This window comes from Lynx rufus, unplaced genomic scaffold (assembly GCF_022079265.1).
Source record: "Lynx rufus isolate CCGP_SWC_20201006 ecotype Redwood Valley unplaced genomic scaffold, mLynRuf1.p SCAF_50, whole genome shotgun sequence".
NCBI classification, from domain to species: Eukaryota; Metazoa; Chordata; class Mammalia; order Carnivora; family Felidae; genus Lynx; species Lynx rufus.
The window spans coordinates 1,126,869-1,143,098 of record NW_025814868.1 but is presented as its reverse complement, the minus strand read 5'-3'; the positions used below and the strand labels follow the sequence as shown (position 1 = coordinate 1,143,098).

The 16,230-nt window shown below is 61.5% G+C and overlaps 1 protein-coding gene across 1 annotated transcript in view; it reads left to right on the top strand.

Moving 5' to 3' along the window:
* MOB2 (MOB kinase activator 2) overlaps nucleotides 1–14,814 on the top strand; it is a 69,990-nt gene extending 55,176 nt beyond the window's left edge. Inside the window, 5 exon segments of the mRNA XM_047100567.1 lie at nucleotides 6,301–6,461; nucleotides 7,023–7,116; nucleotides 13,555–13,679; nucleotides 14,401–14,636; nucleotides 14,638–14,814. Coding sequence (XP_046956523.1) covers nucleotides 6,301–6,461; nucleotides 7,023–7,116; nucleotides 13,555–13,679; nucleotides 14,401–14,636; nucleotides 14,638–14,727 — 706 coding nt within the window. The 3' untranslated portion in view covers nucleotides 14,728–14,814.
* The last annotated feature ends 1,416 nt before the right edge of the window (nucleotides 14,815–16,230 follow it).

Sequence of the window (16,230 nt, the reverse complement as noted above, 5' to 3'; positions counted from 1 at the left end):
GTGTCACAGTCGAGACTCAAATCCAGTTTTCTTCAGTGTAATCATCTTGCCTTTGCCTGAGACTTCAGTGGGTCATAACTTTTAAAACTCAAAGCGAGTGCCTCTTGCTTTTCTGTTCTGTCTTTAGCTGTAACTAAACTAAGCAGGCCTCTTGGGTGAGGGTGTGACTGCTGGTGGTCATCGCGGAGTGACCGATCCGACCTTCCGTGGGCACCTCTGCTTTCCACCCCCCTCTTCCACAGCGGGTCACGAGTGTGCCGCACAGGGAGGACCCCGGCGAGTTACAAGTAGAAACCAGAGATCCAGCCCGTTAGCTGCCCGAAGCTGTCCTTCTGTCACGTTAAGGTGTGAGATTTGGAAACGTGGCCAGGTTGTGGGTGCTCTCCTCCAGAAGTTTGGCTCCGATCCGGAGCAGCGCCCGTCCCTGGCCTTGTGCAGGGACCACGCGGGTGCCCACGTGCGTGCCATGGTGAGGGCCGAATGCTGAGGTGGGCTCCACAGAAGACAAGAGGCAAGACCGACTCTGCTGAGTCTCTGCGTGCACTTGCGGCAGACTGGAGGCCGAGCCATTCTCACGGCGGGGGGAGGTGGGTCTGGGAGGACCTCACAGTAGAGGTGACGACTCAGCCAGATTAGAGGAAGAGCACTCACTTCACAGAGTAGCAAGAGTTAACGTTGAACTCTGAGCAGTGGCCACACCGTGGCTCAGACAGCACTTGGGCACCTGGCGCACGTGGACGCTGGGTCCGGGGTGTCTGCGTGCTTTTCTCAGTCTGCCGTGGCTTTTCCCCTCTCAGTGGGTCTCTTGTTCTGTAGGGGATACGAAGGCTCGTGAAAGCTTGCTCTGTTCGGGGGTGCAGACCGCCGGGCAGTTAAACCGAGGAGGGAGACACCCTGCGGGTCCCTCTCGGCAGCCTCAGGCTGGCTGTGGCCTGTGGGGACTCGGGGGTCCCATCCCAAGCTGGGTCTTCCCAGCTTTTGGTTTCCAAGGCTCGGTGACAGGAAGGGGGTTACAGGGGCCCCAGGGCCAGTGAAGACCAGCAAGGACGCGATTCAGGAGGGGCGTCTCCACACGTCACGGTGGTTTTCGGGCCCCACGCCAGGCCCGCCACGTCACAGTCTTGAGGGTAGGCAGTGCTGCTGAGCCCCAGTGCTTTCTCACTGTCCCGGGGTTGAGGGGCTTGTGGGAGGAAGGTCCCCTGTGTGTCTGGCCCTGGTCACGGGCCCGTGTGTGCCCTGGCCGTGTGGGGTGACAGGGCTGTCAGTGACGTCCCTGCCGAGCCTGCGCCCTTACCGCCGTCCCAGGAAGGAGGTCGGTGCGTTCCTGTGCCCTCGGCCCGGAGGCTGCCCTTGCTTCCCCCAGCATGCCACCCCAGGTGGCGGCGTCTGTCAAGCCTGCGCCCGGGAGCTGAGCCTCTGAGCCCGTGTGCCTCCCTCCTGCACGAGGCTGCCGTGGGGGGCGGCGGGCTGGGCCCAGGGCGGTCAGCACCCACTTGTGCTGCTCTCTCCATGCGCCCCTGCTTTCCCAGACCGCCGTCAGCACCGTCTGTGTCCGTGCAGCACTTCCTGGGGGCCTCTACATGCCGCAGGTCCACCGTTCACACACCCGCAGGTTCCTCGTGATCCTGCTCCCCCACCCCCAGACCTTTGGCCTGCATCCCGGGAGGCTGCCTCTAGACGGGGCTGCCTCGGTCATCGTGTCCCCTCCTCCGGGGTCTCCATGCTTCCCTTGACTTCCCACGGGGGTCCCTTCCTACACCTGCCCTGCCTCCTCCCAGCCACATCCTTAGCCGTCTCCGGGTACCAGCGTCCAGTGAGCACTTCGGGGGCCAGACTGGGGCACAGCAGGCTGAGCAGGACTCTGAGGAAAGATGGGGTCTCCCTCTGTCCTGCCCTTCTTCCCCTGGCTCTCTCCCCTCGCCAGGCGCTGCTCTGTGCCCGGGGACCACCAGCCCCTTGCCCCAGCATGGCTGAGGGCTTGAGGACGCCTCCCGTGTTCAAACCTCACAGCTGCTTGTGGCTCCTTTCGGGTGTGGCCGGGCAGCCAGGGCGTTACCGCGTCTGCCCGTGGGGTCCAGCCCTGTGCGTTGTTGAGCTGACTGCTGGTCGCATTGGCATGGGACACCCAGTGTCCCCTCAAATCCAGCCCCGGGTGTTCTTGGGCAGCTGGGGCTTCCTCACGGTGTGTCTGTGTCCCTAGGGCAGACTCCTCTCCTGTGGCTGACAGATGCCTCCCAGCCTGTTGGGCAGGCATCACCACATGGATGGATTACATGTCATTGCCAGGCTACACACAACAACCTCGGGAGCCTTCCTGGTGGCACCGGTGGTGTGACATTGGAAAGGAAGTGTGTTAGGCCAAGCATGTGGGCAGAGGGACATGTGTGGAGTATGGGGACTCCTGCAGAGGTGGGACAGGTCATCCCAGGACACTCCACAGGTGCCAGGAGTAGTGGAGGGTGCACGGTGAGGCTGGCGGGCAGGCACCCACTGGGGTGAGGAGACACCGGGAAGACGTGCTCCATAGGGCCTGGGCCCCTCCCAAATGGATGACCAGCCTCGGAGCGCAGCCGCTGGACCCGGAGCAACGTGCAGGGTTCCGTCGGGGGCTCTCTGCCTGTGCCTGTGGCCATACTCTTCCCGAGGTCCCGGCAGGCCCTGTGGCGAGCCGAAGCCTGTGTCCGCCTTCTGGTCCCTTCAGTGCAGCTCCGTGCCAGGGCCTCAGACTTTCACTGTAGCTGTGGGCGTCCCAGCGAGCAGTAGGGGGGGAGAGCCAGAGAGGAGGAACCCAGCCGTGTGGTCCCTGGGCAGACCCCTGGGCCTTGGCCAGACAGAGCCGGCTCCAGAGCCCAGTGCCCGTGGGGTGGGGAGCACAGGGTCTCGTTTTCTCCACCGATGTGGCCATAGGGACAGAGGACAGGTACCAGCACGGTGTCGCATGTAGCAGCCTGTTCTACCTCGAAGGCCACGAGGTGTTTTCTGAAATCTTGCGCCTGCTGCTGTTGGCGGCAGAGGAGTGGGGCTGGGTCAGGGCCACTTGTTGGCCAGAGGGGCCAAGTGTCTTGGCAGTGGGCGGGACACAACTTGGGGCGGGAGGGACCTGTCGTGGCTGGGCTTGTGGGCCCCTCCTGCACAGGCCCTGCCGGCACAGAGGCCCTGCGGGTCCCCAGACGAGCCCCAGACACGCTTGTGCCTTCGTGCTGCGCCCTTTGGGTCACAGCCCATTGTCTGCTGTCTGCTCGTGGGACTGAGGGGAAGAGGACTCGGTCCAGGGGTCCCAGGCCAGCCCTGGGCGGCGATGACAGTGAAACCAGGGGGAACCGGCTTGGAGAGGTGGAGCTTGGCGGGCCTGCTCTGCGTCTGCCTGTTTGTTGCAGGGGAACAGGTTCAGACAGCAGCAGGTGAGAAGGGCGAGGAGGCCGAGGCCTTCTGACCACGCGGGTCACAGCCCACATCCTCCCGGGGCTGCCTGCCTGGCCCTCCGCGACTCGGCCCACAGGGGCTCCCAGGCTCCCCTAGAAATGGACTCGCCAGCATGAGGGCGCCACACCCTTCCTAAGGCAGTGTCCGCGAGCGGGCCTGTGTGTGACCCCAACGACTTCCTGCACCACACCGGTTCCTGCCGCTCCTCCCATGTCTGCTTCTGCTGCGTGGTCCTCGAGTCACTTGGTGACATGGCTCCTAAATGGCAGGGCAGGGAGGTGCTCAGACAACTGGCTCTTGCCCCATCCCTACACGTGTGATCATAGGACCCTCTAGACCCGGGGATCGAGGCCCGGCATCTGTGGTCGTAGCCGGGTGAGTCAGCGTGAGGCGCGGGCCGGTGTGCGCGTAGAGCACAGGTGAGGGGTTGGGGTCAGGTGGGGCCTAGACGCAGGGTGGAGAACGTGCCCAGCAGGTGGATGTTCGGTGGTGGGGGTGGCCGGAGCAGAGCTGCATGGGTTGAAGTGCCTCCCGTGGGCTGGGCCCTCGTGCCTGGCACTCTGGGCACAGGAGATCTTCCAGGTGACGCAAGGCTTCCTGACAGGGTGGCATGTGACTCAGTAGCAGAGACTAGGGTCAGGAGAAGGGCAGGGGGCAGGGAGTGAAACGGCCCTTCCCACGACCTGCTGGGGCATCTGAGGGCAGCAGCAGAGCTCCTGGGCTCCCTGAACCCTCCAGGACCCGGTCTCCCTCGACACATTCTGGGGAAGGGTGGGAGCCTCGCTCTCCCAGGCCAGGGGACCACAGGGCCCTGTGAAGCGCATGTCCACACTTGTCCCCAGTGAACAGCCCCACCCCACAGTCCCCTGGGCAGGGACCCCTGAAGTGCTCACTGCAAGTGTGTGTGTGGGAGAGAGACAGAGACCTTCACGCCTCTGCTCCAGCCTTGGCCTGCTCAGGCAGGGCTCGGAGCTCCGGTCGGGGGGGTCTGTCCCGCCCTGTCCCCAGGACGCTGTGGCCCTGCGTGGCATTGGCCACTCCCAGTGGTGCACCAGGAGGCTGAACACACGTCGCCTTTTAAGGAGAAGATTTGCTGAGAAGCTGAGGGAAAACATCTCCCTGGCATTCGGGGAACATATTTCCTTCCTGTTTCTCTTAAATAAACCACCAGCGACTTTTCAAAACAAGAAGAAAAGGACAAGGTCAGGGAGCTGCAGAGACCTTTCACCCCTGCTCCTAGCAGGGCTGGCAGGGGGAGGGATGCACAGGGAGCTGAGTGCCCCGAGCCGTCGGGACGGCAGTGTTCAGCTCCGCCACCACGAGGCCAGGCCCCCGCCGAGGCCCACGGCGCAGTGAGCCGGTCTGCCGCTCCTTCCGCAGGCACCACAGCCCTTGAGGGTGTGAGCGGGTGCGGCCTGGGCGCGCGTGTGCTGGGCCCCAAGTCCAGGTCCTGCCCGCCTGCCCCCCCACCTCTGCGGCCCAGCCAGCACGGTGACCACAGCCCCCCAGAGTTTGCAGGGGGCCAGGTGGAGGAGGGTGGCCCTTGGTGCAGTGGGCTCATGGCCATCCTGACGGGAGTGCCTGCTGGTTTGCCAGGGCGGGCACGTGCCCACTCTGGCCCCTCACCCCCACAGAGCAGGAGGTGGATGGGCTTGCGTCCCCTGGGGTTCTGGCCCTCAGGCCCGTGGCCGCTCCGGGGACGGGGATGATCCCTCCTTGAGAGTTGATGGCCACGGTGGCCTTTTCTGGTCAATAAGACTTCATGACGAGCAGTCTGTCTTCTGTGGGTCACAGTGTTTGCCGTTAAAGAATTCAGTTCAATTAAGAGTCAAGCGACTCATTCGTGCTTTTAAGCATTTCCCTTCAGTTTCTCAAACTTTCCCCCAGGAGCCCAATTCAAAAATTGGGGATTTCCTACAGGTGCAGGAGGATTGCAGCGTCGCTCTGAGCTGACCGCTAGATGGCGGGAGGCCCCCCTGCCCCCTCCACATTGGGTGGTTGCTGCCCGGAAGGGGGAAGGGCCGTGTCTGCACGTGGCCCTCCCCGGGGTCCCCTGCCCTGAGGCGTGTTTGCCCAGTGTGGGCTCCGGTGTGACAGATTCAGTGACTTCTGACAAACCCACCCTGGGCCACTGTGTTGGTCACGTGTCTCTCGTGAGGATGTCCTGTCTTATTTGTGTACCCAGTTCGCACACACCATGACCCTGGCTCCGGCCTCTGGGGCAGCTGGTGGGAGGCTGGTTCTGAGGCTAAGGACTCCCCCACCAAGGAGGGGCCCCCTCAGCACCAAGAACTTTTGGTTCATGGGGCTTAGCTACTGATGGTCATTGGATTTGAATAAAAACAAAGACATTTCAAAAAAATGTATTTAGTCCTATAAAAATAGCTATAATAAACCTATTCTGTTTTGTATGACAGCATGTTGTTTTGGAAAAGAACTATTTTCAAAACAAAAAAAACCTTTTGGTGCAAAGCGGTAGTTTGAGCAGGTTTCCCTCTGCCCCTGCCTGGAACCTGCACCGTGTGCTTGGGACGGAGCCCAGGGTTGTGCAGGGGGGAGCCTCATTTGTGTCAGTCAGTGCTCTGTAACGGTGGGCCGCTGGACCGTCTGCACAAAAGGACCGGGGCCCAGGCCAGGGACGCTCTTCCCTGGGTCCCACCTGGTGGCCCTGGGGCCAAGATGGCTGCAGTGTCACACATGGCAGGTGGAGCCTGACTAGCCTGGCCGGCGACCTCCTTCAGTGGGCCCAGAGCGGCCTGTGTCCCCTCTCGTGTCTCTGGGCCAGCTCGTGGCTTCCATGCCAGCATTTGTCTGCAGTGACCCTCTGCTCCCTTGTCTCTGGCAGGAAGTGACCCTCTGCTCTCTCTTCTCTGGCAGGAAGTCTAAAGCAAAGCCCAATGGAAAGAAACCTGCCGCGGAGGAGAAGAAGATGTACCTGGAGCCGGAGTACGCCAAGTCCAGAATCACTGACGTTGGGTTCAAGGAGCTGGTGGTGCTGCCCCGGGAGATCGACCTCAACGAGTGGCTGGCCAGCAACAGTGCGTGTGGGCACAGGGTGGGGAAGGGCGCCATGGCGGCTGCAGGTGGTCGCCTCCTCCAGGCCTCCCCACAGCTGGTGGCCGGCCCTGCAGTGCGCTCGGGGTCTCCACCACACGGGGACCCAGCGCAGGTCCTGGCCGTGCCGGGGAGTGTCTGTGGGGTGGGAGTGCGGCCGCGAGGCCAGCAGTGCCCAGGTCATGGGAAGGCCGTGGCCCACGGGACAGGGGGGTGGCTTTCACCTCCACCTGCTGGGCAGGCCTGGGGCTCAGGGCTCAGGGCTCACAAATTGTGTGCCTGCCCCACCCCTTGCGGAGGGGACTCAGCTCGATGGCCCCTGCCTGTCTGCCCAGCTTGGCACCGTCCAAGCAGACGCCCAAGCCCGCACAGCAGTGGCTGGTGTCCGGCTTCCAGGGCTGGTGCTGTGCGCTGGGACATGTGTCTCTGGTCTGCGGTAGGTGCTGGCTGCCCCAGGGTCCAAGGAAAGGAGGCTGTTCCTCGTGGACGCAGTGGTGGGTTTCACGCCTGCCCCTTCTCTTCTCTTCTCTTCTCTTCTCTTACAGCCACCACGTTTTTCCACCACGTCAACCTGCAGTACAGCACCATCTCTGAGTTTTGCACAGGAGAGGCATGCCAGACGATGGCCGTGTGCAACACGTGAGTCGCTGCCTGGCTGCAGCTCAGACCCTGGACCCTCTCACTGCACCCGTGCAGGGTCTCCTGATGGCGTGGGGTCCTCCTCAACGGCATCCTGGCCGGGGCCGCGCCTCCTGTCGCTGTGGGGCAGGGACACCAGAAGCAGAGCCCAGCCAGGGCAGGGCACTCGGCAGTGTGTGGTAGGGGGGTGTCCGCAGTACATGCCTGGCTTGGTTTCCTGAAATGTCAGAGTGTCATGAAGCTGCAGGCACTTCTCTGCTTTACTTAGTGGTTCAGTTGAAGGATGGCTCTTTTCTTTTTTGAGAGAGAGAAAGAGAGAGATCGTGCGCGCAAGTGAGATAGGGATGAGAGAAGCTTAAGCAGGCTGCGTGCTCGGTGCAGAGCCTGATGGGGGGCTCGCCCCGTGAGATCATGACCTGAGCTGAAATCAAGAGCCAGCCGCCCAACCAGTGGCCGCCCAGGCCCCCGAAGGACAGCTTCTCCTGAGAGCCCCTGCTCTGTGTGGAGGGGGTGACGGGGGACGGCGAGGGACTGGGCGCCTTCCTCACTGGCAGGTTTTGTGGGGCTGGGACGGCTTCTCCGTGAGTTTTCGGTGGGCCTGGGTGCCGGTCACTCTCTTCCGGAAGCGTGTGCACATTCGCGCCCTCAGCAGGGAGGCACCCCGCTGGACTTGCAGCAGCTCTGGCTGGGGTGTGGGCGGGAGGGTCCCTGCACAGTGTGGGCTGGCCCCCTGACGGCAGAAGGGATGGAAGGGGCTTTGAACAAGAGGCGGGGTGTGCTGGGGCTCAGCCTAGGGCCGTTGGGACTGAGGACGAGCGCGGAAGCTCCTTTCTAACGCCTCCTTTTTGTTACCGGGGCTGCAGGTCAGGGGCTGATGGCAAGCGTACGTGAGCCGCTAGCCCCTGCTGGCGAACACACATTTGCTGTGCTGTCCTGAGCCCATCCTGCCGGCAGAGCTGCTGGCCAGGCTGCTGGGCACAGACCCAGCTCAGTCGTAGGCAGGCTGAGCTGGCTCCTAGCCCTGCCAGGCCCTGCTCTCGTGGCCCCAGCAGGTCACAGCTCAGGGCTGGGTCACATGGGAGCAAACGTACACAATGTACACTCTCCACTCTGTCACCCAGAAAGAGCCACCGACGGGAGCCCAGGCATTACATGTGTCCCCCCTGGCCACAGGCAAGGGTATCTCGGGGCAGGTGGGGCAGGTCGGCTTGAGGCAGGAGGCCATCGATGTGGGAGGGAAGCGCCCTCGCTAGAGTGACGCCAGCGGCAGGTGCTGGAGGCGGGTGAGGACACTGCTTGAGAGCCGTGTGTGTGGTGTGCTCGGTAGGATGCTTGCTGGCTCGGCCTGACCAGGCAGCGTCAGAGGTGACCGGTAGGGTGGGCGGGTGGGGAAGCCATTCCCCCCTGCCCCCGTGCACCCTTTGGCATCACCGTGTTTGAGAAGAGACTCCTTGAGACGGCGTAGGGCTTGGTGTTGGGCAGACCTGCGCCTGGATGTTGGCGCTGCTGTGTGAGACTGGGGATCTGGGGAATGTTGAGCCCACTTCTCTTCATTCTTCTCGACCTTCTGTGGCTCCTTCACAGGGTTTTTACAGACTCACAGGACCTGGTGTGCTCTAGTGCCTTCCTAGCGGTTGTTTGATACCAAATTAGTTTCAGAGAAAAAGGCAGGTTTGCCAAAGGTCACCCCACAGAGCTGCTTGCTCCCTCGGGACCGATCAGCACATCCACCTGGGTCCCGAGTGGGGCCGCGGCCTGTCTGCACCCTGCTGCTGCCCTAGGGATGGAGACCAGAGGGTAGCGTTGGAGTCCCAGAAGGCGAAGAGAAAGGGCCGGGCGGAGGGTGTATTTGAGGAGATAACGGCTGGGAGCTTTCCAAGCGTGGCCGACACAAACCTACAAGTTCCGGAAGCTGAATGAAGTCCAAGTAGGACAAAAGAACCCACAGGCAGATGCATCATAACAAAATGGCCGAGAAGAGAAGGCCTTCACAGAGCAGAGCCCGTGGCACAGCGCCTGCGGGGACATTGGCGGGTGCCTGTGCCTCTTGTCAGAAGCCTTGGGCCACAAGGAGGCTCCGCCACGTTTTTAAAGTGAGGAAAGGAGGTGAGAAAAAGAAAAGTGAGAAAAAGCAGGTGTCCCAGAGTCCTTCGGGCAACCCGTCCTTCAGGAGTTCGGGTGAGGTACAGACCTTCCCCACACGGAGGAAGACCAACCCGCACACAGCCGGCGCACCTGCTCCACGGGAGTTTCTGCGGGGGGTCCCAGGGCAAGGGGGCTGCGGCTGGGGACCAGCCCTCCGAGCCCCTGAAGCCACACCTGCCTGATGGGCCAGATGGAGGGGCCCGCGGGGGGCTGTGCTCTCAGCACAGCGCAGAAAGCATGACTGAGTATGTAGTTTATACTCCTGTGAGCAGCCTCTATAAAAGTTGTGTAGATGATCTAGCCAGATTCATAACAGATGAATTGAAAGGAAATACTAAAACATAACCCAAAAGAAGGCAGGAAAGAGGAAACAAGGGCGATGAGAAGCAAAGGGAGTAAGTAGTAAACAAAAGACAGCAGACTTAAATTCAGACTCAGCAGAAATTATGGTGAGTGTCCGTGATCACTAGGCAGAGATTGTGCCCAAGGGCCGTGCCCCTGGGCCCCCATCGGGGGCCTCAAATTACAGACCAGCCCGACCCCTGCGTGTGCACACGTGCCTGTGACAAAATGTAATTTATGCGTGAGGCACAGAGTGTAACAACAGTACCTGATAATAAAATAGGACCGTCACGACAGTATCTTACAATGAAAGCTACGTGAACGTGCTCGCTCTGTCTCTCAGCTCGTACCCACATTCTCCTTGTGATGGTGCGAGACGAAAAAGTGGCTGCGTAGGGAGAGGAAGTGAGGGGCCGGCGCGGGCATCGTGACGTGGCCTTGGATCACTCCTCTGCCTTGTGCCGCTGCGTGGGGAGCAGCAGCGTCTGCCTCTGGATGGTGGGTCACTGCGAGGGCCTGACCCCAAGGAAGGCGAAACCGCACACCCCACTGTGTGAGAATGAGCCAACTGAGCAGCGTTCACAGGAAGCTCACTTTACTTCCAGTGACCTCAGTAGATCACAACTAAAAGCACAGAGAAGATGTATCAGCAAAACACTAATGAGAGGAAAGCCGGAGTGTCTGTTAATCCCAGACACAGTAGGCCTCAGAGCAGAGTCAGTGATGAAGTGTGAAGAAGTCCGCGTATTTACAAAAGAGTCAATTCATCAAGGAGTATCGATCTTGAATGTGTATGCACCAGACAGCAGTGTTTCCCTAGAGGACGTGGACAGAACTGAGAGAAACGGACAAAAATCAGAGTAGGGGACTTCAGTGCTCCTGTCTTGGAGGCAGAGGGCTGGTAGACAGTAAGCCAACGAGGTCACAGACTCACTGGCATTGCCAGCCAGCTGGACTGGATGGACTGGAGAGCATTTCACCCTCGGCAGTGCATTCTTCCCAAGCGCACACAGAATAGTCCCCAAAATAGATCACATCCTGGCTCACAAAACAACCCTTCGCAATCTTGAAAGAATCAGAATCGTGCTGAGTCGGTCATGTGATGTCATGGGGTTAAACTAGAATGAGTCACACTTGGAAATTAGCATGTTTCTAAATAATCCGTGGATCGGAGAGGAAGTCTCAGAATTAGAAATGTATTAAACGGAACACAAATGAAAGCGCACCGGACTTGAGGGGACACAGCTACAGCCGTGCCTAGAGGGACAGTTGTGGGTACGCGCTTACTTTAGAAGGATCTCAAGTCAGTACCCTAAGCTTCCATATTAAGAAACTAGAAAAAGAAGAGCAAAATAAACCCCAATTGAGCAGAAGAAAGGAAGTAACAGAAACGATCAAAAGTGATTTCTGAAAACAGGAAAATCGATGAAACCAGAAGCCAGTTTCTTAAAAAGATCAATAAAATTGATAAACCTTTAGCAAGATTGACAAAGAGAAAGGTGCAGATTATCACTATAAGCAGTGAAGGGGGTGTCAGCATAAACTCAGCAGATATTAAACATCACAAATTCTTATGGACATAAATATGATAGTTTTCCGGACGGCTCCGGAAACAGCCAGGTGCTTCGGGGTACACTCGGGTGTGCACGCTGCAAAGTGCCAGGTGCTGGTGAGCGCGGTCAGAGGCCTGTGCGAGTGGCAGGCGTGCCACGCTTGTGGGCTGGGAGGCTTGACAAGCTCCAACGGGGAGCTCTCTCAGCCCGCCCTGTTCGTTCGTCATCGGAGCCCCAGCAGAGCCGTCGTGGGTGCCAATGAGCTGGCTGAGACACGTGGAGGGGCGCAGCCGCTGGCGCAGCGACAACGGTTTTGGGGAAAGAGCAGGAAGGCTGGAAGGATCCCACCACCCAGTTGTAATCGCTGTAAGGCCACGGCACCGAAGACACACGGTGTGGCAGAGGAGCAGACGCACAGGTCAAGGGGACAGCCGAGTCCAGACATAGACCCACACAGATGTGGGCCTTTGATTTTTGACAAAGATGCAAAAGAAATTTGGTGCAGAAGGATTAGTCTTGTCAACCAAAGCTGTTGGAAAAAACAGTCATCTGTGGGGGGTGGGGGAGTGAATCTTGACCCAAACCCGGCACTCCATGCCAAAAGCAACTCCAAATGATTCTAAATTGTAAAACTGTGAAACTTTTGAAAGAGAGTGAGGAAATCTTCATGACGTACCATCAGGTGAAGAGCTCTTGGCTGTGACACAAGGCATGATTGTTAACGAAACAGAATCAGTAAATTGAGCATAATCAACATGTAGAGCTTTTGCTCAGAGAAGGACGCTATCACAAGGAAGAAAAGACAAACCACAGACTACGTACCCAAGAAGGGACTCGGCCCAGAACGTGTGAAGAAGCCTCACGACTCGTCTGTGGGAAAACAGCCTGGGCACCGGTGGGCCCGGGCCTGGACACACAGGCCAGCAGAGAAGACACAGGAGAGCAGATGAGCCCCTCAAGCAGCAGGTGGATGGGGATTCAGAAGTCACAGCCCGCGTTGGCGGGCCCAGCGCCGGCGACGCTGTGTGCGGCAGGGCCGCGGAGGGACACGGAAGCCAGTCCGGGAGTGGTTTCGCGGCTTCTTCGGAAGGGGCGCTCTCCCCTTGCCTGGGCCCGGCAGTTCCGGTCCCGAGTGTCCGCCTTAGACAAGTGAGAGCTTGTGCTCCCATAGGAACCTGTCCTGGAGTGCGTGTCGCAGCCTGAACCGTCATCGCCCCGAGCCGGGGACAAGCCGGTGCCTGAGCGGGTGAGTGGCTGGACACACCAACACTTCCACACAGGAGCACGTCTCAGCGTAAGAAGGAAGGGGCTGCAGATGTGCGCACGGACATGGCCGGGTCACCCCCCAGCTCAGGATGCCACGTGGCGTCCCCGGGGGACGTCGCTGGTGTGCGGGGGGGGACTGACCAGGGGCCGTGGCAGGAGGGCAGCATGAGTTGTGTCCGGCTGTGGGAGGCACCCAGCCGTCCGCATGGGTGAGGAGCACGGGACCACATGCCACCAGGTCATCTTTCCTGCGTGGTGATTTAAAATGAAAACAAACAAGAGGAACGTCAGAAACGGAGCATCTCATCTTCCTTGGTTCCAGACGGGGCGGTCCTCGTCATCCCTCAGGAGCCAGTGTCTCGGGGCTTCATGTTGTGGGGACCTGTTTCCCAGTTTCTGGGGTCAGCTGTGTTCTCCGATGCCGGCACCTGTGGCCAGGTGCATCTGCCATCACGTGGGGGACGGGGGGGGGGGGGGCGTGGGGAATGGGTGGAGCAGGTGTCTGTGCTGCTGCCCACGCACTTGGGCCTTGTCCTCCGGATCTCACTGCAGACCTGGGCCTCAGCCTGGCCGCTAGAGGCCGGGCTCCACTTCCTGGCACAGGGACCCCACAGGCTGTCCAGAGTGACACAGAAAAGGGCTTTGTGTGGGTGTCCTCAGGTGCTCCGATGCACCCGCACTGACGCCTGGGCAGGCAGGATAGGGGTGAGGCAGAGCCACCTTGTGGTGAGGAGGGCGCCAGGGCGGGCGTTCTAACCGACGGCAGGGCCTTGCAGGAGTTTCCCTTCCTGGGGGAAAACAGGGAGCTTTTCCAGCTTCCGAGGGCTTCGTCTTGACCAGCTCCCCTGCCTGTTCACGTTCTTGGGCCTCGTGGGGCACACGGCACCAGGCGCTCATGCAGCCTGGCCTCCCTGCAGGTACCGGGGAGTGCCACCTTACACCCCGGTCACAGCCCAGACCTTCCACCTCCGAGTGGGTGGCTCTGGTGCCAAGTGGCAGCCGGGGCCGAGTCCCCTTCCCCATCGAGGGCTGGCCTCCTCCCAGGGCCTGTCCATTAGCAAGGAGGCTGTGGCCGGGGGTGGGGCCTGCGTGTCTGTGGTGATGCCGTGACTGGCCTTCTCTGTCCCCACAGACAGTACTACTGGTACGATGAGCGGGGGAAGAAGGTCAAGTGCACCGCTCCCCAGTACGTCGACTTTGTCATGAGCTCTGTGCAGAAGCTGGTGACTGATGAGGACGTGTTCCCCACGAAATACGGTACGTCCCTCCCCTGGTGCTGGGTGCCCCTCCCTGCTAGGCAGGCGTGGCTGCGGAGGACACAGAGCCAGACCTGTCGGGAGGGGGCAGCCGTGTGGCTGGGGCTGTAAAGCCAGGCAGGTGCCCTCTGGCAGGGTCAGCTCGGCCTGGGTCGAGACCCCCATCCCCACCCCAGGCTCTGGGACCCGTGGCTTCTGCCACCCCCTCCACCCGCCGTGTGCTGGGGCCATGGCAGTCCCCCTTACCTGCGGCCTGCCAGCCGAGGAGCGGTGGTGGTGGCGGGGGCTCCAGGCCAGTACAGAGCTGCCAGAGGGTCCCGTGCATCTTGGTTCCCGTCATCCTCCGTGGCCCCGGCCCCATCGAGGGCCCCGAGAGCATCCATCACGGAAGCACACGTAATCCCAGGGCCAGGGCCAGGCTGAGGGTGGCCTGAGGCAGGCCCCTCGATGCAGAGGCAGCCGGTACGGAGCAGTAGGCACCTGCCGGGTCAGTAGGCACGCAGCTCCGGGAGCCAGGCCCGGGGCGACAGGTCACTGGAGCGCCTGCCGATGGGGGGAAGGTGGGAGGTAGGGGGGGGGCCCTCCAGAAGGCTCCTGCACAGCCGGTCCCCCCCCCCCCCGCTCCCCCCCCAGCCAGCTCCTTCCAGACTGGTGGGAGCTCGGCAGGACGTGGCCCACCGAGCGGAGTGCCGGTGACCCGACGTGGTGGGCTCTCTCCCCAGGCAGGGAATTCCCCAGCTCCTTCGAGTCTCTGGTGAAGAAGATCTGCAAGTACCTGTTCCACGTGCTGGCGCACATCTACTGGTCCCACTTCAAGGAGACCCTGGCCCTTGAGCTGCACGGACACTTGAACACACTCTACGTCCACTTCATCCTCTTTGCCAGGGAGTTCAACCTGCTCGACCCCAAAGACACCGCCGTCATGGACGACCTCACGGAGGTGCTGTGCAGCGGCGGCGGCGGGGGGCCGCGGCGGGGGCGGGGCCGGCGGCGGGGGCGGGGCCAGCGGCGGGGGCGCGGGGGCACAGAACCACGTGAAGGAGAGGTGAGCCCCCGGCCGGACAGGCGTGCACGTGTGCAGAGAGACGGTGGTCCGTGTGCCTGCGTGTGCGCGCACACGTCCCGGGCGCGCTCGGCGGGAGGTCTGAGAGGCTGACGCCGCCCCCCCTGCCCGGCCCCGGGCGCGCCGAGCGCGGGCTCCCCGGACGCCGGCAGGCCGCGCGTCGGACTGGCCCCCGCCGGGGCTGTCCTGTTGGATGGATGAGTGCCGCTTGTCAAGAAGGACCCTCGGATTTCATTCGTTCGCTCGACAGCGTTCATGGGACTGCCGGTCTGAGTTTCCTTCTCCTGTGGGGCTTTCCTTTCCTTGGTCTTCCGTGTGGCGCCTGCCCCCGCCTCCCCTGAGGGCTCTGCTGTTTTGAGAGAAACACACCAGTGAGAGCCGGGGCTCCTTCCCAGGAGGGACTCTGGCTCGCTTTGGTTTGGCATCAGGGTGGGGTTATTCTAGAGATTCCGCCCCATCCCCCCCTCAGACCTCCCTCTTCCTGGCCTTGCTTGGATCTTGGCTGTTGGCGGCTCAGAGCAGGTGGGGTAGGGTGGGCGTGGCCGGGGGTGCCCCACAGGGGCCCTGACCCTGTGGCCATGTCCCCCTCTCTCCTGCCCCTGCTGCCCACGAGGGCCCCTGGACTAGCTGGGCCTAGGACCGAGGTGCCTGGGCGGACGGACGGCCTGTGTGGAGAAGCGGCTGTTGGCGGAAGGCTGGGTGTCCCTGCTCCGCTCACCTGTTCGGTCGGTCGTAATAAAAAGAATTCTCTCAGGTCAGCGCCTGTGTGTATCCTCGGCGTCTCGATGACCCTTGCTGAGAGTGCCAGGGCTGGTGCCAGACTGAAGGTGGCCTGCCTCCCGCCCCCTCGTGTGGTCTCTGCCCACCCCAGGCTGGGCTCTTCCTGCCGTGTCCACAGCCTGGGCCTGCAGGACCTCGGGAAGCTGGGGGTGTGGGGGTCATGCCTTGTCTCCTGAGTGTCCGGGGGGGGGGGGCGTGATCTCTCGTGCTATGCCTTCCTGTGCAGGTGGCAGGGACCCCAGAGTGTGCTCTGGAGTGGGGGGGGGGGCTTCCTGGCCAGCCTGGCCCCGGGGGCTCTGCTGCAAGGGCTAGCGCTGGCCTGGCAGTGTGGTCCGAGGGGTGAGCTTAGGGGAGAGCTCTGGAGAGCAAGGCCGGGCTTGGGGAGCAGAAGGGGAGGGGGTACCTGAACCCTGGAGTCGGTCTAGGTACTGTGTGGGCAGAGGAGAGAGAAGAGGGCGCCGTGCCCTGACATCTGGCCTGGGGACTGCCTTCTCTGGCTGTTGACGGCTGTCCTGTTCCTTCCGCCAACACCCCGTACACGGTGGGAGTCGTGGTCTCTGCGTGTGAGTGTACGTGTGTGACACCTGCATCTGCAGAAAGCTGTCCAGGACACACATGGTCCGTGTAGCTCTGACTCGGGAAAGAGCTGTGGGATCCGTGGGCACAGCACTGGCACAGGGCCTCAGAAAGTCTGCCCAGGAAGGGACAG